At 51.5% G+C, this 25843-nt stretch overlaps 3 protein-coding genes and 6 non-coding genes across 11 annotated transcripts; 1 reads left to right on the forward strand and 8 right to left on the reverse strand.

Annotated features, from left to right (window-relative positions):
• Nucleotides 1-151: 151 nt before the first annotated feature.
• DKC1 (dyskerin pseudouridine synthase 1) lies at nt 152-12113 on the reverse strand. The gene is made up of 15 exons (XM_065077767.1): nt 11999-12113; nt 11677-11738; nt 10878-10964; nt 10216-10307; nt 9524-9708; nt 8958-9022; nt 8259-8385; nt 7763-7893; nt 6665-6808; nt 6142-6262; nt 4761-4879; nt 3548-3651; nt 3047-3113; nt 2001-2159; nt 152-1519 (listed from the first exon to the last, which is right to left on the reverse strand). The coding sequence occupies exons 1-15, from the start codon at nt 12012-12014 to the stop codon at nt 1451-1453; spliced, it is 1548 nt and encodes a 515-aa protein (XP_064933839.1). The 5' UTR covers nt 12015-12113; the 3' UTR covers nt 152-1450.
• On the reverse strand, nt 3211-3343 carry LOC135575297 (small nucleolar RNA SNORA56). The gene has a single exon (XR_010465784.1). It is a non-coding gene; the product is annotated as a small nucleolar RNA SNORA56 (small nucleolar RNA).
• LOC135575296 (small nucleolar RNA SNORD83) lies at nt 4390-4465 on the reverse strand. The gene has a single exon (XR_010465783.1). It is a non-coding gene; the product is annotated as a small nucleolar RNA SNORD83 (small nucleolar RNA).
• Nucleotides 5648-5894, reverse strand: LOC135575299 (small nucleolar RNA SNORD17). The gene has a single exon (XR_010465786.1). It is a non-coding gene; the product is annotated as a small nucleolar RNA SNORD17 (small nucleolar RNA).
• On the reverse strand, nt 7507-7641 carry LOC135575304 (small nucleolar RNA SNORA36 family). The gene has a single exon (XR_010465791.1). It is a non-coding gene; the product is annotated as a small nucleolar RNA SNORA36 family (small nucleolar RNA).
• On the reverse strand, nt 7989-8064 carry LOC135575301 (small nucleolar RNA SNORD83). The gene has a single exon (XR_010465788.1). It is a non-coding gene; the product is annotated as a small nucleolar RNA SNORD83 (small nucleolar RNA).
• LOC135575298 (small nucleolar RNA SNORD17) lies at nt 8607-8854 on the reverse strand. The gene has a single exon (XR_010465785.1). It is a non-coding gene; the product is annotated as a small nucleolar RNA SNORD17 (small nucleolar RNA).
• Nucleotides 12114-13384: 1271 nt separating the features above from the next.
• On the reverse strand, nt 13385-14728 carry F8A1 (coagulation factor VIII associated 1). Its single transcript, XM_065077771.1, has one exon. It carries the CDS (start codon nt 14672-14674, stop codon nt 13604-13606), a length of 1071 nt encoding a protein of 356 aa, XP_064933843.1. The 5' UTR covers nt 14675-14728; the 3' UTR covers nt 13385-13603.
• Nucleotides 14729-16535: 1807 nt separating this feature from the next.
• Nucleotides 16536-25330, forward strand: TRMT2B (tRNA methyltransferase 2 homolog B). Of its 3 annotated transcripts, XM_065077764.1 has the most exons (13): nt 16536-16698; nt 17218-17471; nt 18788-18842; nt 19321-19440; nt 19836-19935; nt 20938-21008; nt 21472-21618; nt 21728-21822; nt 22357-22571; nt 22700-22801; nt 22992-23111; nt 24108-24207; nt 25075-25330. In XM_065077764.1, exons 1-13 carry the CDS (start codon nt 16576-16578, stop codon nt 25199-25201), a joined length of 1629 nt encoding a protein of 542 aa, XP_064933836.1. In that variant the 5' UTR covers nt 16536-16575; the 3' UTR covers nt 25202-25330. The 3 variants fall into 3 exon arrangements, with proteins under 3 accessions (XP_064933836.1, XP_064933837.1, XP_064933838.1); XM_065077765.1 differs by lacking the exon at nt 22992-23111 and having other exon boundaries at nt 16545-16698; XM_065077766.1 differs by lacking the exons at nt 19836-19935; nt 20938-21008 and having other exon boundaries at nt 16545-16698.
• Nucleotides 25331-25843: the final 513 nt, after the last annotated feature.

The following is a 25843-nucleotide window of genomic DNA, read 5'->3' on the forward strand; positions in this document are numbered from 1 at the left end:
CAGGGATCCTACCTTGAAACCAGCAAAGGCTGGGCAGAAGGGGCAGCCAATTTCCTGCTCAGCTGCAGCACGCACATGTTAATTTGCCTCCCCTCCCCACGAACAGACCACTGAACTCTTAGAGGAGCTGGATGAGCAAGAAAATCACCCGTTCAAAAATAGGGCTTTTATTTTTATGTAAAAAAGAGTAAATAAAAATGGACTCTTTTTCTGCTCAGGTTCTGACAGCCACCAGCAGTTGGCCCCACTGCCTGCATGTATCTCTCGCATTGGAAGGTAGAAAAGTCAGACGTTTACAATGAGCAATGCATGAGGCTAAGACAAATGTTAGAGAATCTATGCAGGGATGAAGCTCCGAACAAAGCAGCCTGGAGTCTTCCCCAATGAAAAGAGCTTAAGTCCTGGCTCAGCACTACCCCTGTGACAGAGGAGAGATCTCCTGCCTGCAGTGGGCCACCCCAGATAAGGAAATTAGGTCAAGTCTTTCTCCCCACACCCACTGACCCTTGCAGAGCTGCCTCTGGCCCAGCTTTTCCTCCTGAGGACTCCAGTCCCTACAGCCCTTCAGAAAAGCAAACAGGGCAGCCGCCTTCTGGTCAATTCGCTTTTGCCACCCAGCAGCAACCCTGCTTCTAGCCTTCAGAGCACACGAGATATCAAAACCAGGGAAGGCAAGTCAAAGTGCTGCAGTTCCATTCCAACAACTGGGTAGAAAATAGCAAAGAGCCAGCAAGAGGTACGCACTGACAAGGTCACTGGGGCTGGGGATCAGCTCACAACTAACAAGCAGGTCCACACACTAAAAAGCAAAAAGCAGCAATTTAACATTCTAATCCATTTATGTTAAGTTTTAAAAAAGTACTGAAGAATATCTGGGTGGACTACTTGATCTTGTCTATCTGAGGGTCAAGCCAAACATATGGCCAGGTTAAAACAAACCAGCGGCCTTCAAATATCCAATTTGACTGTCCCCACTTGAATCCATTCAGATGGGCTGTGACAAAGCCAGTCCTCCAACCACCACCACATTCTGCAACTGTCAGATAACAGCTCCAACCTTGGAAGAAAAGGAAGAAAGAGGCAGGACAGGAGCGGGGAGAAATGTTATTCCTCCCTCTCAAGGTTAAAACAGAAACACCAAGTAAGAGCCAGGAGCTACAGCTTCCCTGAAGATACACCACTTCTACTGGCATTATGGTGCTTTTGAGAAGAATCCGATGCAGGGGCAGTCAGACACTCCGCTCCTTTGGCAACCCTTAAAACAGGATGAGGAGGGGTACCTGAGCAAGGTGTGTCCTGGGCAAACACACCTGCTCACTCATACACACAGCAGAAAAGGAACTTGGAACTTGCTCGCTCCTCTGCCATGCAGCCAGTCCTCTTTCTCTCAAGGCCTCAGACTCCTCCTTCCCTACTGATGAGGTCGCCTGCTGTGGACAGATCCAGTCGCTTACTCCGAGCTCTCTTCTACCTCCTTTTGTTTCTTCTTTTTCTTCTTCTTGGTGCTGGTCTCACTGGTCTGTGAAGAGGTTGGAGGGGTCAGGAAGGAATGAGAAAAAGGAACACCACACTGCTCATTTCAGGAGGAACAGCCCCAGAACTGATGCCGCGCAGGCTCCCCATGACCGCACTCCTCCCTCACCACCACACCGAGTGAACGCCACCACCGTGCCAGGCACCGTCTTGTCACCAGGGCCTGTCACAGGACACCAGAGCACAGAGGTGTTACCCACATGTACCCACCAAATGCCCTGGGGTACAGGTGGCTGCTCACACCATCCCTGCCCGACTGCACGCACAGCCACCACAACAAGCCTCACCTGCCCTGTCTCCCACCCCCTGAACCAGTTCAGTTTCCAAATGCACGTCTGCCTGTGGGGAGCCAGGCATTTGGAGGATGTGCACAGCAGGATGCTGGTGTGTTTATCCTGGAGGTATTAGGGAGAAACAGCAATCTCTCCCACATGTGGACAGTACCACGGCAGAGTCCCGTTACATACCACTTCTATTTGCTCTCCTCCACTCTCTGCTGCCTCTCTGGCCTTCTTTTCTTTCTTCTTCTTTTTCTTTTCCTTTTTGCTCAGCTCCTCTGGTGGTGGAGTGGCAGGGGATGGTGGGGTCACAGCCTCCTCACTTTCACTCTCCGACTCTCGCTTCCTCTGATAAGGGAACACGTTATCAGACACACCATCTTCCAAAGGAGCTCTAGTGATGTTTGTAAGCCCACTGCAACTATTTTGCCTAAATCATTCAAACTTCACAGCTAACAATACTTTGAACGGGAGAGTGAGCTACAGACTCACGCGTACACTGTATAGGACTTGCTTCTGCCAGAACTGCACCCTGTCTTTCTCAGTGTTTCCTGTACTCCCAGTGCTCCAGAGTTTGAAACACTGCTGCACCTTGCCAAGGGCATGCACAAGCCCCAACTTAGATCCTTACATCACAGCACAAGCCCCAAGTTAGGGAACTTCAAATGCAACTCTTGCGTGGACATTTCTGCAACAGTCAGTAGTCTCCTTCAAAACTCATCCAGTCCAACCCCTGTCATGAACAGGGACACCTTCACCAGCTCAGGTTGCTCAGAGCCCCGTCCAGCCTGACCCATCTTTCTTATCGGCTCCTTTTAAGTACTGAAAGGCCACAATAAGGTCTCCCTGGAGCTTCTCTTCTCCAGGCTGAACGAGCCCAGCTCTCTCAGCCTGTGTTTCCTTGAATGCTGCAGCTGGTACACTACAGGTCAGAGCTCCTCATTCTCCCACTGTGCAACAGGACTCACACGCAAAGTACATCATCATAGAGACAAATATCCAGCGGTCAGGCCCTGAACAGGTCACCCTCCAGCCACCTCATGGGCCATGCAACCACAACACACACTAGGCACAGGCACCAGGCTTCCAGAATATGAAACATCTTCCCTTGTAAAACAACCAACCAAAGCAGCACACAATCCAGCACCTGATAACAATTGCCTAAAGGAACCTGTGTGTATCCATTCTTCACCAGGGCCCAACCAACCTTACAGCCAGAAAGAACTAATACTCACTTTTGGAGCCCGCTCCGTCTCTGAAACAGCTCGGGGAACGGCAGCTGCCTCTTTCTTGGAAGCATCCCTGCAAGAGAAGATCCCCAGGCTGAGCAGGACAAGTACAAAGCCCTGTTCCCCTTGCAACGGCTCCGTAACCTGAGACAGGCACTGGGTGGGGAGACTGGTGTGGGGAAGACCTGCAGCCTGCACCAGGGCCGGCTGGGCTGGGCAACAGCAAGGCCCCCCCATTTAATTTAGCAGACTGACTCCCTCTAAAACCACAAGAACAGGCTAGAAAGGGATAACTGTCTGCTCAGGGCCTTTGCCTCCAGCGCTACCCACCAACAGCACATTCCCTGGGACTGCAAGAAATGCCATTGCACCCCATGGGTCTGGACAGCAAACAGCCTTGGACCAGGCTTAACATAATCCGAGCAGAAAGGGCAGCACCCAGCCCTGCCTTTGCTGCATGGGGCTCCGCTCTGCCCACCACGTGGGAGCAACACACCCTGTACCCACCTGTAATCCACATAATCCTCCTTCCAGGAATCTGGTGTCTTCTCATTGGGCTTTCCATGCTTGTCCAACAGACCCTTCTGGATCATCATCTTCTTTTGACTGGCCTGCAAACAACATGCAGCAAGTCAGACTGCAGCTCCAGGGGCCAGGGCTTCAGCCACTCAGCCTAACAGGAGGTAATCCAGGAACAAACCAAGCCAACAACTACAGCATTATTGATTTAACATTTCTCCAAGGACCTTCTAACAAATTGCACAAAACATCCCTTGCACAGCAGCCTAAAAGTCTCAGACAGAAGGCATCTTCATCAGTAAATAAGGGCTAATTTGTGTGGAAAGTAACAGCAGCAGAGTAAGATGACTCTGCACATCATGAAACTCAGATCTTTGATTGGGTTTCTCCAGCTTAATTACCTGTCACATTTCAGGTGAACCACTGCAGCTGCAAACACAGGGCTTTGCTAAAGACTCTGAGATGCCTGACCTGGCCTGCATTACCTCACATTTGCTGCAAGATAGATGTGCATGCATCCCCCCCAGTTTCCTACAATTCACCTGAACAACAGGAACGGAATAAGCCACAGCAACTTGACACTGAGCTTCAAGTCTGAGCTGCATCACTCGCCACAGTGAAACACCAGTCTGGCTGCAGTTAATCTATTACTGCTGACCTGCTGATTTCCATAACTATCACACACTTGAGACAGGACAGGAACCCAACAATGGGTGTTCACACTGCTCCTGTCCTCCAAGGACAATTCAGTGTCTCACAAGACAGTTTGCACTTTGGCACTGTTGCAGTTGCACTAGAAGGAAAAGCAGCTCCTTGCCCAACCCTTGCAGAGCCATCAGTATGGGGTGATAGATGAAGGTCATCTTTGCACAGAGTGCTAATGCCAACCACTTCACATCATTTGGCTCGTTACCAGAGGGAGGGCTGGTGCTGTACAGACCTGGAGCCCACGCTTGCCCACCAGTGGCAGCCCCAGCTGGGCCACGGGTAGAGCTGCTGGAAGGGAAAGCCTTCCAGGGAAAGCCTTGCTTCCACCAGCACAGATCCAGCACTGGGAAGCACCACCATCGTGGCTTCAGAAAACCACAGCGGAATTACAGTGAGGCCCTGGAGAAGACAGGGGCACAGCTCTGTCCAAGAGGCCCAGAATCCCACATCCCAACCACTGGGTTCCCACGGACAGCACCCCCACACCGCTCACCTTGGGACCGAGACCCCATTTGCGGGGATATGTGTCTCTCTCCATGATCACTCTCTTGATCTTTGCCACAATGCCATGGTCACAGGTAGAAATGACTGCTGTGGTCATCAAGGCAATAGCTGCAGAAGTAGAGAGAGTTCATTAACTCTTTAATAGAAGAACTGTGACAGCCAAGCAGGAATCTGCTGCATTGAGCCTGTTCTTCTGTCAGCACAAAGAGGAGCAGCACCCCCTGCAAGTGCCATTTCACCCCGAAACCTCACTGAAGATAAGTTCTGGACTAACATCTCAGAGTGCTGCCCTGCTCAAAGGCAGCAAGTGCGTCAGTGATGGATTAACCACAGGCCTCCCCGGCTTACACCAGAAGACTAGTTCCGGATCAGTGAACACAGTAAGACCAACCATTCCTCAGAGCAGCACCATTGCCACAACTGGATGGAGAAGAACTCCACAAGCAGCAGCTGAAGCACTTCCAGGCAGCTCAAGGAACCACGCTGCTACAGAAAGCAGCAGTGCTGCTGCTCCATCAGCTCCCAAAACCTTACACAGCCAAACTAGAGAAGGCTAATCCTACCAATAAATTATGTTTTTCTTGCCAGGTTCCCAAGATGACCAGACTGCAGGCTGTACTAACAACAGAGTGGAACAGCTTGACTGTGTTAGACCTTCAAGGCCACTCAGTCCCACAGGTCTGGACGGAGCTTGATGCCATGCATCACTTGAGCACCATGACAATCCGTACAATATGTCAGCACATGCCATCTTCACGGCGTCTTTGAAGACGCTGGTTAGAACAAAGCACCCTTTGGAGTCACTTGACAGAAGATGGTAGTTGCTGAAGTGCTTTTACACTGATCTGAAAAGCGCGATGTGCCAGGTAGCAGCATGTGATCAGACATCATCCCGCATCTCAGTGAGGACAGAGCCCCCCAGAGCGGGGCTCCAACCCTGCCGGCACCACTTCCCTCCTGCAGGCAGCCCCACACACACCACAGCAGCCCCCAGCAGGACACTGGGAGACTGCAGGGTGTCTGGAGGCTGCACAACACCCAGACCCTAGAACAGGAATCGGAGTGCTGCAGGGGGGCAGTGCCACTGCACTCAGAGAATGGATAAACTGCGTCATCACCTCACACAGAGTGCACCCGAGCATCACGCAGCTGAAAGCAGGCTGAGGAACTCTTCACACCTTGCCAAGGACTGATATGACCTCTATTTAAAAGCCTGCCCAACACCAGCCACCTCAGGCCATACTACCCACTGTCCCCATCAGGAAGTACTATTTAAACCTTCTGTGTGGGGGGACTGTTGTGTATTTACTGGAACACAGTCTGTTATTTCTGCAGTTAGCTGGGCATAAGAAGAACTAGGAGTTTCATACCTAAGCAAATAGCTTCTCCTTTTGTGGTGATGACAACAATCTCCTGATTAAGCTCAATACCATCTTCATACCTCAGGACACCAGGCAGCAAGATCTTGGCTCCATAGCAAATGGCATTAACCTGAACGTGTAGGGAACAGGAGAGCTTATAAACTCTTAAGGAATAAAAACAAGGTAACAAGTGCCTGTAATAACTATTTTAGCTTCCCATTACTGTCTCAGCAATAATATCCCTATGTATCTATTTCTTACGGTCTACTATAACACCTGGTGACTTTGGAAAAAATAAGTAAAGCACAGCACCTATCACAGCAAACAAGACATGAGGCAGATCTCAAAACCATCAGCATCCTCCTGAAATGAGGGAGAGCAGCTTCTCTGCCACTAGGTCCTACACAGCTTACAATCAGGACAGTGCTGGACACCATGTCCATCTTGATTCCCCATTTATTAAATTAACTGTCCAAGTTAGGAGGACACTTGGCAGTCCCTGGCTGTCAACTGGCACTATCCCAGAACTCACCGCGCTGTCTTTCATGACTATTCGCTTGTGGGAAGTCAGCAGTTTCTCCAACGGCAGGATAACTCTTCGCAGGTAGCTGTCATCCTTGTTGTTGTCGTACTGCCACTGTGCATCCAGTACATCATGCATAGTCACCATGTTGTCCTGCAGAAACACAACTCCTATAAACTCTCCTACCAGCCACTAATTCCAGACACACAGGAGAAATCAGCTAACGTCCAATAAAAAATAGTGCGCTGAAGTGAGTGGAGAAAACGGACGCCTAACTCGGAAGCATCAAAACAGCAACCTAAAAGAGGCAAGAACACTTTCCATCAACAGCTTGAGGTCAGCCTGACTTGTGCTGCCACAGACATCAACCTTCCTAATCTCACACAGCACTTGGACATAAGGTCTGTCCACAGGAAACTGTGAAATAGGACTGAAGTTAAAGCAAACACTTGGGAATCCTTGACAAAAATTAGTGAGAAGTCTGTATTAACCAGCTCTTCAATCTGTGACATGGAATAAACTCCTGAAGCAGTTGTAAGCACCTAACACCTGGAATTCAGAAATGACTGCCAGTGATTACAGCTGTGGTAAGAGTACAGATGGGTAGGGAGGCACTTGCACTCTGATACTCCTGCTTTGCAAGGAAATTAACTGGTTCTGGAGTTTGGACAAGCAGCAGGATTCAGCTATGACCGAAATGAAAAGACAGACTGTCCAGGTGTTCAAAGTTACACAAGCCCACATCTCCCAGGCTCTTTTCAATGAAGCATGTTCCCTGCGTTGTGCCCTGACACCAAGCGGTCAGAATGCTATGCAGCAGATCACACGCCCGAACTCATGGCACGTGCATGCTTTGTAGACTGAGAAACACAAGTAGCATGAAATAAACTTCCAGTTACCATGGTGCACTTCCCAGTCACTCACTGTCCCAAAGCTTAATTACCAGAACAGGGACAACACCCTGAACTGAACTCAACACTTTGGTTACAGACTGTTCATCGCAAGAGCTCCCACGTTTTCAGACACTGGCAAACTAATGCAGCCCCAAAGAACTCTTGTAATTATGACAATTTCAGATTTGCTGGTTATAGTTAGAGCTACCACTACCTTCTCTCCCAGGATGCCTGAGCGCACTCTGCGGAGCTCCTGCATCTGACCCCCCACACCAAGCAGCAAACCAAGGTGAACACAGAGTGTTCGGATGTATGTGCCTGCTTCACAGCTCACCCAGAAGATACCTGAAATGCAGGAAAGAAGAGTATTTAAATACTTATCTAGAAATGAACATCTAGAAGTTGCCTCCAAGAGAAGCTGTATGTCCAATCCTTCAGAGAACCATCAGACTGGGGTGATAGATGAAGGTCATCTTTGCACCAAGTGCTAATGCCATCTAATTGACATCATTTGGCTCTTCAGTGAAGGATATAGCAGTACAAAAAATAGGTCTGATTTGCTTCTCAGCACACCAATGTAATGCATGAAGCAGTTACTGCTTGATGATGGCGAGGATTTATGTCCTAAGACATCAGCCAAGAATAGGAATCTGCCCATTACACAGAAAATTTTGTCAGTTTAATATGAAGGCAGGAAAGCTCTGCTTTACCTAATCTCCTTTCAGGATCATACTCCACCAGCTTGCTCTCATAGATGGTTCTGACTCTCAGTTGTCGTTTGACAGCAGCAATGAGGGGTGGTCGCTGAAACAGTGCGCCTGTCAGAGTTTCTATTGCCTGAGGGCAGAAGCAGAAATAACAGCTCACACCTGTGGCCTAACGCAGGAGCACCATGGAGACTTCAGAAACTACGACCACTTCCATGAGTGAGAAATCACAAGGTTCATCATAATTTATGATGTCATCTTTAATAAAGCCAATCTGAACCAGTGATATAGTCAAAATGCTACACCAGCTGCCAGTGAGCACAGCTGGGCTTTTTCATCAGGTAGCAGTATGTGATCAGACATCATCCCTCATCTCAGCGAGGATGGAGCCCCCAAAAAGAGGGACTCCAACCCTGCCGGCACCACTTCCCTCCTGCAGGCAGCCCCACACACACCACAGCAGCCCCCAGCAGGACACTGGGAGACTGCAGGGTGTCTGGAGGCTGCACAACACCCAGACCCTAGAACAGGAATCAGAGTGCTGCAGGGGGGCAGTGCCACTGCACTCAGAGAATGGATAAACTGCGTCATCACCTCACACACAGAGTGCACCTGAGCTCTGCTCCTACCCTCTCATCTCCCACTGATGCTGGACACTTTGCACGCAAAGTGCCAGCGTGGCTAAGACATGCCCAGACTTACCCTGGCAAGCTGAGCCTCACTTTCAATTGCATTGTGCAGCCGAACAATTCCCACATACTCTTTGCCTGAAAGAACGACAAGAGCAGTCAGGAGTGGCCACTTGCATTTAATGTTGACCTCAAGGTCCACACTGCTTCACAGCCACACACCCACAGAGCCCGGAAATTTTCACAACCACCACAGTGACATTTATTATGGAGCTGCTGAAAAAAATAAATGTAGCTTATGATTTATTTTATTGGAACGATAACCAAGTTTTATTTCACTGGACTGGTGGAGGCTGAGGCCGTAAGTTTAGTTAGTTAAATAAATTCAGCCTGTCGGAAGTGTTTCATGGACCTAAAACAGCACAAGCCCCAGAGAAGCAATTAAAAAAAAAAACGCTTGTGAGGGCATGGATGTGTTGTCACTGGTTTAGAGTGAGAAGGATAAGTAATCTGTAAGCTCAAGGCACTAAAGACCAAGGGTAGTCCCTTCAAAGCCTGGAAATCTCCATTTTGTCTCCTAAAGAACTCCACAGTGACTCCCAGTGACAGACCGTAAATGGTCCCAGGCAACAAACATACCTGCACTCTGCTGAGATTTGACCAGTCGTGTCGCCCTCTCAATGCACACAATGAGGCACCCGGTCACCTTTGGATCCAGAGTGCCACTGTGTCCCGTCTTCTCTACCCGGAGGATGCGTCGGATCCACGCGACCACCTCGTGGGAAGATGGATTGGAAGGCTTGTCAAGGTTAATAAAGCCAGACCTACAGAGCAGGAAAACAGAGAGTAGGAACTAAGCATCAGGGCAAACCCAGCAAGAGCACGAAAACTTTGACATCTGTTATGGCTGCAAAGAAACGTATTTCTATACAGCAAATGAAGCTGAGCCTCACAGCTGCTCTCAGAGCACATGTTGAGCTGCTCTGTGCACAGCAGGGGATACATTCCACAGTCAAAGAATTCTTTTCTTCCCAGACTGCTCGTCACTCCTCTGCACTTAAACCAAATGCTATGAACAAACTCCATGCAGTCTCAAAGTCTAGCAGGCCAAAGGACTCTCCATTAGACCCCAAAAAATCCTCAAGTATTTCCATGGCTGTCCACAGACCAGTCACAACCCCAGAACAAAAGAAACTTTAAAGGAAGTGATCCACAGGTCTTATTTAGGCATTTACTGGTTAGCGGGAAGGTACACAGAGAATCCAGAACAGAAACTTGAAAATATTAACTGTGAAAGAAAAATAAGCCGCTCTGGCCCTTATTGCACTCACCTAACATAGTCAGAAATCTCTCTCTTCAGGGGATTAGCACCAGAAGGAAGAGGTGTGTAGTGTGCTGTCATCACATTTAACTTGTCAAAGTTCTAGAAAAGCCAAGCAAAAGATGTAAGTGTTCTTGAGCTCACCCCAGTTTCAGTGTTACTTTGCCCCAATACATCTTTCAAGTTACACAACATCCAATTTGTACATTTGAGTGAAAGAGCCTCTTCCAAAATTAAAACCACCTGACAACAAAACCACCACCATTTTTATTCAGGAAGAGAAAAACAGAAACCATGCACTGAATGAGATGGGAAAACAGGAGATTACCAACCTTTACAATGCAGAATAAACCCAGTGTGCCTCAGAAATTCAGCGCAAACAACTCAGAATTCTATACAGACCACTGCCAGACCAAAATTAATAGGTCAAGAAAAATCTGGTGGGGTCTTTACAAGAGATGGAAAACTCAGAAAGCACGCATGCAAGTGATATTGCCAGACAAACTTTATAACAAGATTTCTGCATGCAAAGGCCTTGCCCCCGCTCTGAGCGTCACACGTGTGGTTTCTTAGCAGCAGGGTTACACACAGAAGGAGCTGCAGCCTCCCCAGGCCTGCACTGAGAGAAGGAGGCGCAGGGCTGGGCCCCGGGGGTATCTGTAACGGCTCTACCTTCAGCAGCAAGGGCCACTGCGACGTGTTCAACTGGGCCACCCGGGACTCGGGCTTGATGAGAAACTTCTCCGTGTGCTGGATGTCCTGCGGGCGGACGAGGTTACACGGGATGAGATGAGGGAACCCAGCAGCCCGCGCTCCCGCCCGCTGCCACGCGGCCCATGAAACGGCGGCTGTGCTGCCCCACACGCAGCGTGGCCTCTGCCCACGGAGCGGCCGCATCCCCGGCACTGCTACCCCCCGCCCTGCCCCCGTGCCCAACGGACCGCCCTACCATTTCTAATTATTACACTGTATTTTAAGGAGTTATAGAACTCATAGTTCAGAAGAATACCAAGGTAGCAACCTCTAAAGATTAACCAACCCAGTAACCACAGAATCTTTCTATAAGCAGACATCGTAACTACAGAATCTTTGCACTTGGTAGCTCTTATTCTTAAAATTGACACAGATTTACTATGTATTGTTTTAAAATAGGTAACTGAGAGGTAACTGAGAAACATGTGAATGTTGCTTAGCATTGTTTAAACATTCAGCTTGTGTTACAATAGGCGTAGAATATGTAAATGGTTGTCAACAATAGTAATGAATATATAATTTTTCTGTCAATATAAACCATGTATGACCAACTGGCCGGCGGCAGACACATGGAGGAACACCCTCTGTCAGGGCCCGGTACCGAATAAAGAAATCCTCCTTTAATAACCTCCTAAAACCACGTTTTGGGGTTTTAAATTTACCGATTTTACGGTATGACGGGCGCCCCGAGCCCGGCCCCGGGCAGCCCCGCACTCACCGCTACGTCCTCATCGGGCAGCTCCCGCTTATCCTTCTTCCGCCGCTTCTTCACAAAGGAACCTGCGGGAGCGACACGCTAAGCATCCCGCCGAGGCCCTGCCGGCCGCACCGCGCCGGAGCGGGGCACCCGAACCCCGCCGGCCCGGGCCGGGCCCGCCGCCGACCCTGCCCCACGTGGCGCCACGGCGGCCCCGAGCGCCGCGCGGGCGCCTCCCCGCCGGTCGGGCGCCTCCCCGCCGGTGCTCCCCACGCCCCCTCCCGCCTGCCCCCCCACGCCCGGCGGGCCGCGCCGCGTTCCCCGCGGTTTCCGCCGCTCGCACCGTCCCCGTCCGCCATGGCCGCGCCGCGTGCTGCCGCCGCCGCCGCGCAGGGACCGGAAGGACCGCCCCTTCCCGACAAGCCCCGCGCCGCGCCCGAGCGTTCCCCGCCCAGCGCGGTGCGGGCCTCGGCTGCCCCCTACCGGCGGCCGCGTCTCCGCCCGCCCCGCCCCTGGGGACACGCCCAAGACCGGCCCCGCCCACCGGGAGCCCACGCCCCCTCCCGCTTCCCAGACACCGGGCGGACCCAGCCGGTGCGTTTCTCTTCGCCGAGAGCGGCCGGAGCCCCGGGCCGGGAGCTGCGGGAGGAACAGGCGGCTACAAGCGGCCGTTCCTTCCTCGGCCGCCAGCAGCAGCGCGCTGGGGGCTCGGCCGTCGGTTACGGTGAGAACGGTGAATCCAGTTGTGCTTTTTTGCAACCCTTACAGCAAAATTAGTAACACAGCAGACCTGCCATTCACAGCCCAAATTCGTTTTGCCGGAGTGGACTTCTATCAATACTTGGATGTCACATACTCGCAGTCCTGCTGGTTCTGCCTGAAACCATCTGGCTTGTGCTCTATTTTCTTGTCAATGCTTTTTTTGTATACTGAATACATATCTGGTAACTCATTCACCTCCATCTAAGAATCTGTTCCTAGCAGGGACAATGGTCCCAGTACAGCTAAACATCTGCTAAACACTTCCGCTGGTGACAACCCTCGAGGTTGACAAGGGCTACTTCTAATGTCCTATGTCACTATTCTTCAAACCTCAGGCCATGTCAAACCTACCTGCTTATAAGTTTGAGCAATTGTCTTTTTGAGAATCCTTTTAATTTTTTCCACCTGTCCTGATGACTGATGATATAGAATATGTAGTTGCTGCTGTATTGCTACACTTTTAAATATATTAATGCTGAAAAATGAGAACACCTATTGGATTCTATGGTTTCAGGTATTCTGTATCTGGGAATGATTTCCTGCAAAAGTGCTTTAGCCACTCTTGCAGCATCAGCTTTGCTGGTGGGGAAAGCTTCTACCCATCATGAGGTTTGGTCCACAATTCCCAGCAGGGACTTAAATCTAGTCACAGGAGGCACATGAACATAATCAATTTGCAGTCTTTGGAATGGGCAGTATGTTTATGGTTGTTCCCCAACCTCCTGTTTGACTTTTGCTTCAGAAAACTTCCACCATGTGAGACAAGAACTCACAATATCCTTTTTACTGCCCTATGTTTTCCTGGAACTGCCCCTGTTTTCTCAATCTGGTTAACAACTGCTGTCATCCCTCCATGTGTTTTACCATGACACCACCTAGCCTGACCATACACACCGGCACATACCCAATAATGTTCAGCTAGTTAGGCTGGGCCAACAACATGAAGGAATTTTTCAAGCTTGACAACTTTGAATGTATCGTGAGTAGTTTACTAAGATACAAGATAAATGAGTAGCTGAACACATTCGCTCATCAATTATTGCTTGCCTGTCACAGAATATGTAGTAAAAATAAATAAGGAGCTGACAGGTGCACTGGTACATAGAGTGCTCCAGGTAACAAGTCCCAGCCCGGTCCTGCCGCCCCGCAGGAGCCCGGCGAGGCCCGTCGGTGCAGGCGGCGGCGGTCAGAGCCCCTGCCCGGCAGGGCTGACCATCTCCTGCAGCACCAGATGCAGCAGGTGGTTCTGCTCGGCGCTGAGCAGCGGCCAGAGCTCGGCCTGCAGCGCCTTCAGCGCCTCCGCGTCCTTCTCCTGGCACGCCAGCACGGCGGACTGCAGCAGCAGGAACAGCTCGGCCGGCAGGTAGCTCGCCGCTGGCGGCAGCCCTCCGCCCGCACCGGGGCCGCCCCCGGGCCCCGGCCCCGCGCCGCCCTCCGCCGGCTCCCAGCAGTACTGCTCCAGCGTCCGGGCGTGCTCGGGCAGCAGCTTGGCGGGCGGCGGCTGCAGCAGGAGCAGCAGGAGCACCCGCGACACCTCGCACCGCGCCAGCACGTCCAAGAAGGCGCCGCCGGCCGCGGCCCCGGCGCCTCCAGCGCCGCCCAGCCCGGCCCCGGCCAGCGCCTGCGCCCGCGTCAGCGCCGCCAGCGCGCCGGCGTAGTCGCGGCCCAGCAGCAGGCAGGAGGCGCGCTCGGCCAGGCAGCGCAGCGCCTCCAGCGGCAGCCGCGCCGCCGCCAGCAGCTCGGCTGCCCGCTGCAGGGGCGCGGCGGCGCGGGCGGGCTGGCCCGTGTCGCGCAGCGCCGCCGCCAGCTCCAGGCACAGCCCGGCCGCCACCGCCGGCTGCCCCCGCTCCAGGTGCAGGCGGGCGGCGAAGGCGCCGCAGCTCTGCGCCGCGGCCACGTGCTCGCCGAAGCCTCCGCGCAGCCCCAGGCGCTGCCGCAGGTCCCGCTCCTGCCGCAGGAACAGCCGCGCCGCCTCGGCCAGCGCGGCCGCCTCGGCGGGCCCGTTGAAGAGGCTCTGGGCGCAGCGCGCCACGGCCAGCTGGCACCAGGCCGCGTAGGGCAGGCTCTCCTGGGCGCGCAGCTCCCGCGCCAGCGCCGCGAACTGCTCCGCCGCCTCCGCCACGTTCGGCTTCCGCAGGAACCGCCGCCGCAGCTTGGCCGACACCAGCCGGTACCGCGACAAGAAGTCCCCGTCGAGGCCCGGCCCGGAGCCGCCCGCCCCGCCGGGGCCGGAGCTGCCGCCCGCCGCCGCCAGCATCGCTCTGCGCTGCGCTCCGCCCTGCGCGCTGCCGGCCAATCGGCGCCTGCGCCGCGGTCACGTGGACGAGGCAATGGCAAACAGATCCGTGGTCTCGGCGGTGCCCCGCCCATTGGAGGGCGTGGCTCTGCGGGGCGGGCCCCGCCCCAGACACGGGGCGGCTCCTGGTAGCGCAGCTCCCCCCCGCGGCTGGGAGGCTCCGGCCCCGCCGCAGGGCAGCGGGCGCTGTCGGGTGAAGCCAACAGCAGCCGGGTACAAAGGAGAAGAGTTCACCCACATAGAATCATAGAATCGCAGAATCGCTTTGGTTGGAAGAGACCCTGAAGATCATGGAGCCCAACTGTCACCTAACTCTGGCACTAACCATGTTCCTCAGAACCTCGTCTAAATGCCTTTTAAACCCCTCCAGGGATGGTGACTCCACCGCTGGCTTGGGCAGCTTGTTCCAATGTCTGACAACCCTTTCCGAGAACAATTTTTTCCTAATATCCAATGCGAACCTCCCCTGGTACAACTTGAAGCCATTTCCTCTTGTCCTATCACTTGCTACTTGGAAGAAGAGACCAACCCCCTCCATGCTACAACCTCCTTTCAGGCAGTTGCAGACAGTGATCAGGTCTCCCCCCAGCCTCCTGTTCTCCAGGCTGAACAGCCCCAGTTCCCTCAACCACTCCTTATCGTACTTGTGCTCCAGGCCCCTCACCAGCTTTGTTGCCTTCTCTGCACTCTCTCTCGTTCCTCAGCATCCTTCTGATGAGGGGCTGTGGCAGTACACTCTCCCCCCACCTCTCCCTCTGCTGACAACTGATGTGGCAGCTGCATGTGTGCACACCCCTTCTCTTCCCCAACACCTCCTCCCTCTCCTGCAATTGGGCAAGTTGTGAGACCCAGGCCAGAGTCATTAGGAGAGAGGAGGGGATGCACCAGCCACAGTAGGGGGGTGCACAGGTGCACATAGCCACAGTAGGGGGGTGCAGAGAAGCCACGAAGCTTCTAGACTGCCCACAGCCAGATCTGACAAGACTATAAAACGGGGGCCTGCCGAGGCTACTCTTTTGTGTGTGGTCCTCCCGGAGCACGGGCCAAATGCTGCCGCCGAGAGCCCTCTCGGGACTGGGACGCCGTCTGAGGTAACCTCCCGAAAGAAAAATGAGACTGCCTCATCTTCGCGTGTGGGTGAGTGATAACTTAGATATTTTCTCGCCAGATAAACGAGTGTATTAAATAATTCCTCGCCACTTGGGCGGGTGTTTTCCTCACTAGACCAGTGAGTGTATTCCATGCTTAAATATAAGCACATGTATTTTCCTGGAGTCAGGGACGTCTCTGGCGTTGTTTTTCGTGAGCCACGTGTATGCACACTGTGGATCTCCATTATTCTTCTTTGCTGTATCGCAATAATTTTCTCATGTTGATATCCGAATCTGTATTTTATGTTATCGGAGTATTAACTGATTTTATAAACCCCGTTTCTAATTGTTTGTATTCCCGGACTTTCCTGGACTGAATAAAAGCCTGGTTTGGACCTTGTTGTCCGCCTAAAACTAACTTTGTGGTCCCTCCGTGACAGGGGCCCCAAACTAAACACTGTCTCGGGGCAGTTTCCTTCTCCTGCAATCCCGGGAGCTACAGGACCGCTGTCATGCAGGATTCTTCAGGACGCTTAAATCCTGGGACAGAACGGATGGAAGCCTGATTGCATCCGCCGCTACCCTCTTTGTTTCAGGTGCCTAACTGGGCAGAGACTATTTGGTTGCAGTGACATTCATGGATGCTGCCGCCGCGGGTGGGGATAAACAGGAGCCCCCTTGCCCTGTTCCGTAGGGTGGGTTCATACCCTGTCCGCCCCCCGTCCAGAGATTCCCGCGGAGAGGCGCTCCCGGGACACCGTTCCGCTGTGCATGCGCAAAGAGCGGCGGCCCCGCGCCGCACCGGGGCTGGCGTGTGCCGAGCACAGCGAGGGGAGCGGGTCGGGCCCATTGCCGGAGCCGGGAAGCGCAGGGTGCCGGGCACTGCGCCGAGAGGTGAGGACGGGCCCCGGGGGCGCGGCGGGACTCGCTACCGAGAAATGCCCGTGGGGGTGGCTGGCCCCGGCCCCCCGGCAGCAGGCTCGGGCGCTTGGCAACCCGGCGGGGAACTCTCCGGCCCGGGGGCTGCTGAGCCGTAAGCACCGCGCAGGGCGGCGGAAGCGGAGCTCAGCGCACCGCGTCCCGGCGCCGGGGGGCGAACGCCCGGGTCGGCGAGGGGCAGGGACAGGGAGGAGCGAGGTGTTCGTGAGCGAAGCGGTGGGGGCTCCGGCGGGCCCGGGACACGCGGGGCAGGCAGCGGGCGGTGCGAACTTGGTGCCGCTTGGGGCTGCCTGCCCGCAGCACCCGTCCGGGGCTCTCGGTTCGCTGCAGACACTATCGGGCAGCTCTCGGCAACGCGAAAATGCACCCGCTGGGTCAGACCCGCCGTGTTCGGTGGTGTTTGGTTAAGTAAGTGTTTTACTTTCTGGAGCGCAGCTGGCCACGAATATGGTGTTTTTCTCGGCCCACCTCCAGGTGTGTAGCTGCCGTGGTGGCGGATGGTGGGCTTGCTGTGCTGCTTGCAGGGGTGCAGCCCCTCTCATTCCTACCATGGCTCTGTCCTGGGCATTGAGGCTACCGTGCCGGCACCTTCGCCCTCTGAGTGCTCTCCTGAGGAGTCTGCCTGGTCGGGACCACAGCCTGCTGACAGAGAAGACAGCAGCCAAGCAGAAGGAGAAGAAAAAGCCCAGGAAGGGCTGCAGCCTGCCAGGTTCATCCTGGGAGGAGAGGTATGGCTCTTCCAAACTGACCAAGCACTCTTCCAAAGCACTGGGCACCTGTAGTGGTTAGAGCAGCGGGTCGGGGTTTCATCTCCACACAGCTCTCGCTAGTGGGAATAGAAGAGCCAGGGCTCAGCTGGCTTCTCTGGAGCTCAGCCTGGGGACAGGAATAATGGAAAAGACAAATGAAAAGGTCTAAGGGGAAAGGATTGGGAGCAGAGCAGTTGCCATACTGGCAAGTAAAAGTAATAGTCCATTTGATTGCAGTTCTGTGCCTGAAAGTAGTTGGTGCTGGGTGCTTTGGAAGCATCTCCAAAAATCCCAGCAAGCAATAACAGGAGCTTATCCAGCTACGGGGTGAGATTCTTCATGGGTTCAATGAGTCGGTAGTTGATGGATAGTTACGATAGTTTGGATCATATCCATCTCACCCCTTGCTCTTTTTAATTTTTTTTTTTTAAATCAGCTTTTATATGTTTTGTTCTTGCGCACCCTGCCTCAGATACAGTTATAGTAAGTTCCGAGGTTTATTTCTAAACTGCCACTGCATGGGTGCCCGGGTCAGTAAGAGTGGGCAGCCTCTAGTTCCCCACAAACTGTGTTTCACTGTGGTGGGTTAAATCTTGTACAGCGTTAGCAAAAAAAGAGGTAGTAGTGGCTGGAAATGTGAGCAGGGAGATGATGTAGAATGGATGCATCGAGTGATGAGAGCAGCATCTTGTTGTTTTAGGGGAAGACTCTGGGGAGATGGGACTCGGGCTGTCTTCAGAGCAGCAAGGGATGGCCAAAGCCTCTGATTCACTGGCAGAAAGCAACAGAGTACAGCTGAAGCTACAACATGATCTCTTCCGGCTACCCTCCCCCCTTCTCTACCAGCACTTGGTGGTTTTTTTCTCCTCTGACCCCAGTCACATTTGAATACTCATTTCCCTGGTTTTACCAGCCTGGACTCAGATCTCACTCAGGGCTTGGCAGGGCCTCTGTGGGTCCCTGTGCAGGCGAAATGCTGTTCCTGTCCTCTAAAGGGGGATCAGAAGGACAACTGTGTTACCCAGGACACCTGGGCATCACTGCTCAATCTTCTGCCAAAGGCTCAGGCTGTCCTCTGGAGAGCTGGTAATTGTGGTTCCTGGGTCCCTCTTCCAGCCGCAAGTATTCTGCACCAGGAGGGTGCCATGAAAAGGGAGTTTGTATGTTCACAGCCAGCCCTGCTGCAGAACTTCTACCAGAACGGTCCTGCCCAGGAAGCAGCTGGCAGGGATGTTATGCCATAAGTATCAGAAGGTGAGTAGCTCTGGCTGTTACCATGATGTTGTGCTTTCCAGGTTAGCAAATGCGGTGACTCCACTATGGAGACTTCCCTATCAAGAGCAGCTGCAGGTAAGATGTGTCAAATTGCCCCCGCTGTCCCTCGTATTCCCCTTGAGCAATAGCCCCTATCATCTTAGTCACTTAATGCTGTAAACTCTTCAGACCCTATTTGCTGCTGCTTTAATTCTTCAGTTATTGTGAAGGATAGAACTGGGGGGTTCCCTGCAGGTGGTGGGTGTGATCACCAGCAGCACAGAGGATGGGCTCTTGCCCAGTCCTGATCATGTCCAGTGTGGGTCACCTGGTTCACTGGGGCTTCAGGTTGGACCAGGCACTCCAGGCCAGCACTTGGGGACCACAGACACAGGATTCCTCTCTCTTCCCATTGCTCCAAGTGGCTGCAGTGATGAGAAATGCAGGGTTCTTCTGGGTCTGTATCCCACTTGCAGTATTTCCTCTTGTTGGCCTTCCCAGAGGTGGGTGATGAATTGCTGCCCACCATCGTGTGGTTGTATGAGAGTGTTTCTGGCTTAGGACTCTTCTGCAGGTGAAATATGAAAGCCAGAGGAAGATTTTGCAGACACTGGCATCTCGTCTTAAGGAGCTGGGTGTAGATGTACAGCAACCTGACGGACTCTGCTGTCCTCTCCAGCCTGTAGTCCCTTCAGTGAGTATCCCATGGGAACGCTGTCTCCTCTGAGCCACTAACAATCTCTCACTCAACTCTTGAAGAGTCTCCTGGTGGGGATTGCTAGCTGTGGCAGTCCTCGCTAGCTTCTGCTTTGCAGCCTGTGACTGCTGCAGAGTGAGACAAGCCCAGTGTTCAGGAGCCCTTTTTTGTCCCCAAGCCTTCCCTGATAAGCCTGTTACCATTCTGCCACAGAGAGCCATTTCTTCTTCCCAAGGGAAAGTCCTGGGGGTCTCACACACAAGTTCTGTTCCTGCGTTTTGCATGTTCTTCTGTATCTTCCTGTGTTGCCACCAGAACAACCAGGCTGGGTTTGGCTTTTCCCATTACTTTTAATCCAAGGCTTTATTTTTCCTTTTTTTTTTTTCCCTCAGCCTGTCATTACTGGCTACCGAAACAAATCTACTTTCTCTGTGAACCGAGGACCAGATGGGAACCCCAAAACCGTGGGGTTGTATGTGGGAACTGGCAGAGGTCAGTGCAGGACAAGGAGCTGGGTAGAAACTGCTGGCGTGAGCTGGGCTGGGGCAAGGCTCTGTTGTGACAGCCTGGCCCGAGTCAGAAGCCTGAATCCTGAGGACTGCCAACAGAAACACCGCCGAGTCCAGGGCGCAGTTTTAAAACCTCAGTTCATTAGCTTCTTAAAAAACACCAGCTTCTCTAGTTAGCTAAATACAGCAGTAAGGATGACAGCTGTGGTAGCAGCCCCTCCAGGATTTAGCTTAGTTATTCTTAATTATGTTATTTGCATGTTTTTGGCATGCTCCAGGAGCCTGTGCTGAGCAGGGAGAGCATGTAGGGCTGCACATGTCCATAGGCAGCAGAGTGAGGTTGGAGTCCTTGGGATGCATGAGGCAGCTTGGTTTTGTGCAACTAATATGAGCTGCATGCTGCTTGCAAGCTGCTCAATTGTGAACTTGTTCACGCCGTCAGTACTAGGTTTTGCTCTCAACATCCATAGCAAGAGGCGCTGGGGTGGTCACTGTGTACTTTTCTCATTGAAAAAAATAATTCCGTGGATGCATTTGACCTCTGACAGCAAACTTGAGCATTTAAACTGATGTGGGAATGCTGTCTTCCAGGCAACCTCAATTGCTTTGCTGCTGGAAGTCCACACCATTATTCTCCAGTTAGAAAACCAGTTTGCTCTGCTCTGGCTCCCTTAGTTTAAGAACAGTGCAGAGGCTCCTTCGGGAGTTGCTAGAGGACATTTTTTAATGTCTTGGAGCTCCAACCTCTTCATGGCAGTTAGTGACAGCTGTCACTGGCAAAGGGAATTCTGGCAGATCCTACAGGCTGTGGGTACCCAGAGTATCACAGGATTTAGTAGGGCACTTAGATACCATTTCTTTGTTTCGTTTTGTTTTGTTTTTTTGTACAAAGGGAGAATTCAGGGGAAAGTTTATCATGTCAGTTCCTACAGAGGTTTACGTGCCCTGAAACAATACAAGTAAATATCTGTCTGTCTCTCTCCAGCAAGAAATATTGTCTGTGTGAAAGCCAACCACGTAGAGAACATACCCTCAAAACATAAACAAGTAGCCCAGGTAAATAAATAGGTCATGTCTGTCCTTATACTGTGGAATAGAGGATGGAGGGACTGCTCTAACTCTTATTTGGGAGAATATTGTAATTTTAGTTATGCTGGGTTTTCAAGTCCATTTTCAATGTTCCGAAAAGTTTCAGACCTGGCTCTGGTGGATGGATAAATATTTTTTTAAACTTGCATATTAATGTTGCAGCCCTCTAAACTGTCCTAATAAATGAATTTAATCAAGTGACAATGAATTCCTGCCAATCTGTTGAAATACATAAGAATCACAAATTGACATTATTAAAATGTCTTGTCTTCTAAGAACTTGGAAAGAGCTTTCACTCAGTGTATTGAAATCAAACAGAAAAAGCAGCTGGTGCTGGTGGAAGTACCACTCATTTGGGGTGCACAGAGTTATGCCGAGACCAGGGCAGTTGTCTCCACTGTCCTACAAGTGCCGTTTCCCCTCTGCTCAGTGCTATGAGGACTTCATCCGTCGCTCCCCCCTGGACTCCTGCATCCTCTTCCACGAAGGCGGACACTGGCGGGAGCTCGTGGTGCGCACCACCAGCCGTGGCCACACCATGGCTATCGTCACCTTCCACCCCCAGGAGCTGGGCCAGGTGAGTATGTGGGGGACAGGGCCCCTGGCAAGAGGCACACCAGGTGTCTGGCTGAGGTGTTTCATCAGATTACCCAAACAGCCAGGTTTTCCTTTCTCACTCTTGACAGGAGGCACTGGCTATGCAGAAAGCATTGCTTAAGGAGTTCTTCACCTGTGGACCTGGAAGAGTCTGTGCCTTGACTTCACTTTATTTCCAAGAGAGGTATATGTCCTAATGGAGGGAAAGAGTGGAAACCAAGCCAGCTCCTTTTCCCCCCCATCTTTGATCAAATCCAAATTCTACCCGTTCAGGGAGTGCTTGAAGAGAATGACAGATGTTTGGATGCCTCTTGCAGACATGGTTTTAAGATGGCCACATCTTTTGTTTCTCCAGACCTGAAGTACTTGAATACACTATGGCTCTACTTCATGGGAGTTATGAGCCTGGGAAACTAAAGCAACCTACAGTGTCTTTCCCAAGACAGTAAATCACATTAGCAGCGAAAATGGGGAATAGACCCTGGGACTGCTGCCTTCTGCAAAGTCATTTTGATCCTTTTAATGAATTCTAGGCTGTGCAAATTACAGATCCCTTAAAAAGAATAAAAATTCCTTGATCCCGTTGAAAGGCTCACATGAAATAAAAGTTGGTGGGGGAAAAACCATCCTTCCCTGCCCATGAGCACCCAGGAATGGAAAAGGATGTCAGCTGCCTCTCTGCAGCCTTCTAAGAGCTGTTTTTTGTGTGCTCCGCTAGCACCATGACACGCTGCTCCCATGAGCAGTCCCCTTTCCAGCTCCTTCACGGAGAACCGCACATCTTTGAAGAAGTGCTCGGCCTGAAGTTTCGCATCTCTCCAGATGCCTTTTTCCAAGTAAACACGGGTGGAGCAGAAGTTCTGTACCAGGCAGTCGGGGAGCTGAGCCAGGCTGGTGGGGACACCGTCCTCCTTGACATCTGCTGTGGAACAGGTGAGCAGTGGCTGTGTGAACCTGGCTCCCAGGGCCAGTGCTTTGTGTCCCCAAAATGATCCCCTCTATCTAAAGGCTTGTTTCTTCAGCATGGATGTGTGGAGTATTTTTGTATCCCTTGTTTCCAGGCACAATTGGTCTCTCTCTGGCTCACCGAGTGTCCAAGGTTATCGGTATTGAGGTGGTGGCAAAGGCAATTGAGGATGCCAGGTGGAATGCAGCATTCAACGGTGAGTTCAAACTTGCTGTGGCAGAAAGCTTCAAACTAAGTGCTGAAAAAGTGGGAGCAGAAGAGCGGAAGTGAGCAGAGGGATCCTAACAGGTTACCTCTAGGCAGCAAAGGGCAGTACTTCATGTTATACGCTAATGTCTGGGGAGACTGGCACTGCTCAGTCCATGTGGTTGCTTTTTGCTTCACAGGAATTTCCAACTGTGAGTTTCACGGAGGAAAAGCAGAAGCCGTGTTACCACAACTCCTGTCATCGTGGGAGGGTCCCCAACCCCTTGTTGCTGTGGTGAACCCATCTCGGGCTGGGCTCCGTGAGAGAATATACTATTTATTTTCATCTTGAAAACAGAGAATTTTGAACAAGTTCTCTGAGACCTGTTATACTGGCTCCAAACCCTCTGCTTGCTTTGTCACTAGTTTCGTACCTTGTTGCTGACAGCAGCTAAAATCCCATAGAGTCTGCTGTTTTCAGTGCCCTTATCATGCTTTCTGCTTAAAGCAGACAGCTCTAATCTTTTTTCCATCTTTCATAGGCTCACAGAATTATTTAGGAGAGAAGGACCCTCTGGAGGTCTCCCAATTAAAGCAAGGCCAACTTCAGAGTTTTATAGCATTGCACAGGGCTATAAAGGCCAACTGAGGTTTGAATATGTCCAAGGGTGGATATCCTCTTCTGAAAATGTTTTTCCCTAGTATATTTAATCAGAATTTCCCCTTGCTGCAGTGCATCTGTTGCCTCTCATCCTCTTCTCCTGCCCCTCTGAGAAGATTCTAGCTCCATCTTCTCTGTAATCCCTCTGAGGCCCCTGAAGATAGAAAATGGATCCCTGCTCACCTTCTCTTCCCCAGGCTGAGTAACCACAGACCTCACATTCTCCCTGTGCATGCCATGCTCCAGCCCTCTAAATGCCTTAGTGATCTCCACTGTGCTTACTCCAGTGTGTACTGCGAAGTCCCAGACTGGTCCTGGTACCCAGATGTCTCACAAGTGTGTGTGGAAGATTTTATGTGCCTCTGCTTAATTACATAAAAATATTTCTCTCATCCTTCATCCCCCTGGGAAGCAGAGAGATTTCTCACACTGCTCTACCCTGCCAAATTGCCTGAGCTGTTAGCAGCATGGGTCATGTCCTTGGCCTTCTAAGAGCCTGCATCTGACACAGGACATGGCAAAATGTGTATATTATTTTTTCCCTGTATTTTAGACAGTTCAGTGCAGTTCTGTGATGCTTGCTGTGCAAGAATTCCTTCTGGAGAGTGTATGGTGGTGGTGGGTCAGTGGGGAAGCACGGTGTCTGTTTTTGCAGATTACAGAGTCGTGCGAGCCATCCGAAACTGCAAGTCCATCCGAAGGCTGCTCTACATCTCCTGCAAGCCAGAGGGTGAAGCCATGAGGAACTTTCTTGAGTGAGCACCTTCCTCTCTTCCTTTCCGCTGATCTTAGTGACAGACCCTGTTATGTCCAGGGAAGGATGTAAATATCTAACCTTGGCTTAGGAAGGTTTTTGTTGTGACTGAATTTCACTGGGTGAGTTCTGCAGGTGCGATCCAGGACGAGTCAGTGTGTGGTCAGAAGTGGTTTAAGTTCTTGCTTACTTTGGGTTTACCTGCAAGTTGCACAAGATTGGACTAGATGATCTTTTGAGGTCCCTTCCAATCCCAAACATACTGTGATACTGTGCTTAAGGTAACGGGTATTTTTTGAGTTTTATGTTCCAGCAGGATACTTTAGTGCATCAGTAAGGAAGAGCAAATAATGCAAGGATGCTACAATGGCATTGTGCATCCCTTCTCAACAAAACGGCACGTCTGGAGGTGGGATACGGAGTCCACTGGGTTCACTGTAGGAAAGCTGGCCCTGAGCTAATAAAGAAAAGCCAAGGGGATTAGTCACCTGTTCAGTGTTAATCATATAGCTATTTATCTGGGGCAGGCCCATTTAAAGGTGATAAATCTGTCTGCAGGTAACCAAGGAAGGTACTGCAGAACTGAGGATTATTTCCTAAGGATATTAAGTGTCTTTCAGCAGGCATGGCTTGTGAGAAATGAAGCTTTAAACCTGCCACTGACTCTTCAGCTTGTCCATGGGGTTTTCAGAGCTGTTTTGGGATTCAGTAGTGATGGTTCCAGATCTCAGTGCCAGCTGCAGACTCTGAGGGATATTGGCCAAACACCTGATACTGCCTTAGTGTATCCTCTGTGTTACTGTGCTACTGATAATGGTGGGAAGGCTTCTGCTGCTGGTCCAAAGGATGCTCTCTTTGCTTTCCACAGGCTGTGCTGCCCACCTAACCCACAGAAGAAGCTCTCAGGAGAGCCATTTACCCCCACGTTGGTTATACCTTTTGACATGTTTCCTCATACTGTTCATTGCGAGCTGGTGCTGCTGTTTACCCGCTGACAAGCAAGTACACCAGCTCTGAGAGCTTGGGAAACCATATCCTGCTGTCCTGAAGACTGGAGTTGATAGAGTTAGGATTTTATTTTATTGAAATTTGTATAAAAATAAATAATTTTGCTTTTGATCTTACTTAGGGTTGCCTAATGATGCTGTTGTGTAAGGAAACACTTGGATTTCTGGGCTGCAAAGGTTCTCCGTAGCATTTCACCACCCTTCACTCCCCTACAAACCTTTTCTTTGGCTGCTGGTTAAAGCAGCCTGGAAAATACCCTCACCCTGATGGTACTGGTACTATCCCACGAGTGTAAGATTTTTGCACACTCTTACAGCTTCATGTTTTCAGGTTATAGTGAGGGATGCAGTTTTCTAGCAGTTCTGGTTTGTGTAATTATACCATGGCTTCTTGCTGTGAAATCTGAATGGATTTCTGTTTAGCCAGGCTATGCTTTTGCCAAAAGGAAATTTGTTGCAAATTAGAAGGGAAGAGATAGGATTTTAAATCAGAAAATAACAGAGGATCAGGAAACCATTCTACTAGTCTCTGGAGAGCTGAACATACAGGACAGGTTTTATCTGCAATGGAGGAGGGTTGCACAGTGGCCTCACTGTCCCTTTTGGGCATCAGGTTCCAGGAAAGCCACA

This window comes from Columba livia, chromosome 12 (genome assembly GCF_036013475.1).
Source record: "Columba livia isolate bColLiv1 breed racing homer chromosome 12, bColLiv1.pat.W.v2, whole genome shotgun sequence".
Classification (NCBI taxonomy): Eukaryota; Metazoa; Chordata; class Aves; order Columbiformes; family Columbidae; genus Columba; species Columba livia.

Excerpts from the sequence above, each read along its gene's own strand:
- DKC1 (XM_065077767.1), bottom strand. Across the intron at positions 10,965-11,676 it reads TGCCCGATGAGGACGTAGCG|GACATCCAGCACACGGAGAA; the intron begins GTGAGTGCGGGG and ends GTCCGCCCGCAG. Across the intron at positions 9,709-10,215 it reads GAGATTTCTGACTATGTTAG|GTCTGGCTTTATTAACCTTG; the intron begins GTGAGTGCAATA and ends CCTGCTCTGTAG.
- F8A1 (XM_065077771.1), bottom strand. The coding sequence starts at position 14,674 with ATGCTGGCGGCGGCGGGCGGCAGCTCCGGCCCCGGCGGGGCGGGCGGC.
- TRMT2B (XM_065077764.1), top strand. The coding sequence starts at position 16,576 with ATGCGCAAAGAGCGGCGGCCCCGCGCCGCACCGGGGCTGGCGTGTGCC. Across the intron at positions 21,009-21,471 it reads AACATAAACAAGTAGCCCAG|TGCTATGAGGACTTCATCCG; the intron begins GTAAATAAATAG and ends CCCTCTGCTCAG. Across the intron at positions 23,112-24,107 it reads CCCATCTCGGGCTGGGCTCC|ATTACAGAGTCGTGCGAGCC; the intron begins GTGAGAGAATAT and ends CTGTTTTTGCAG.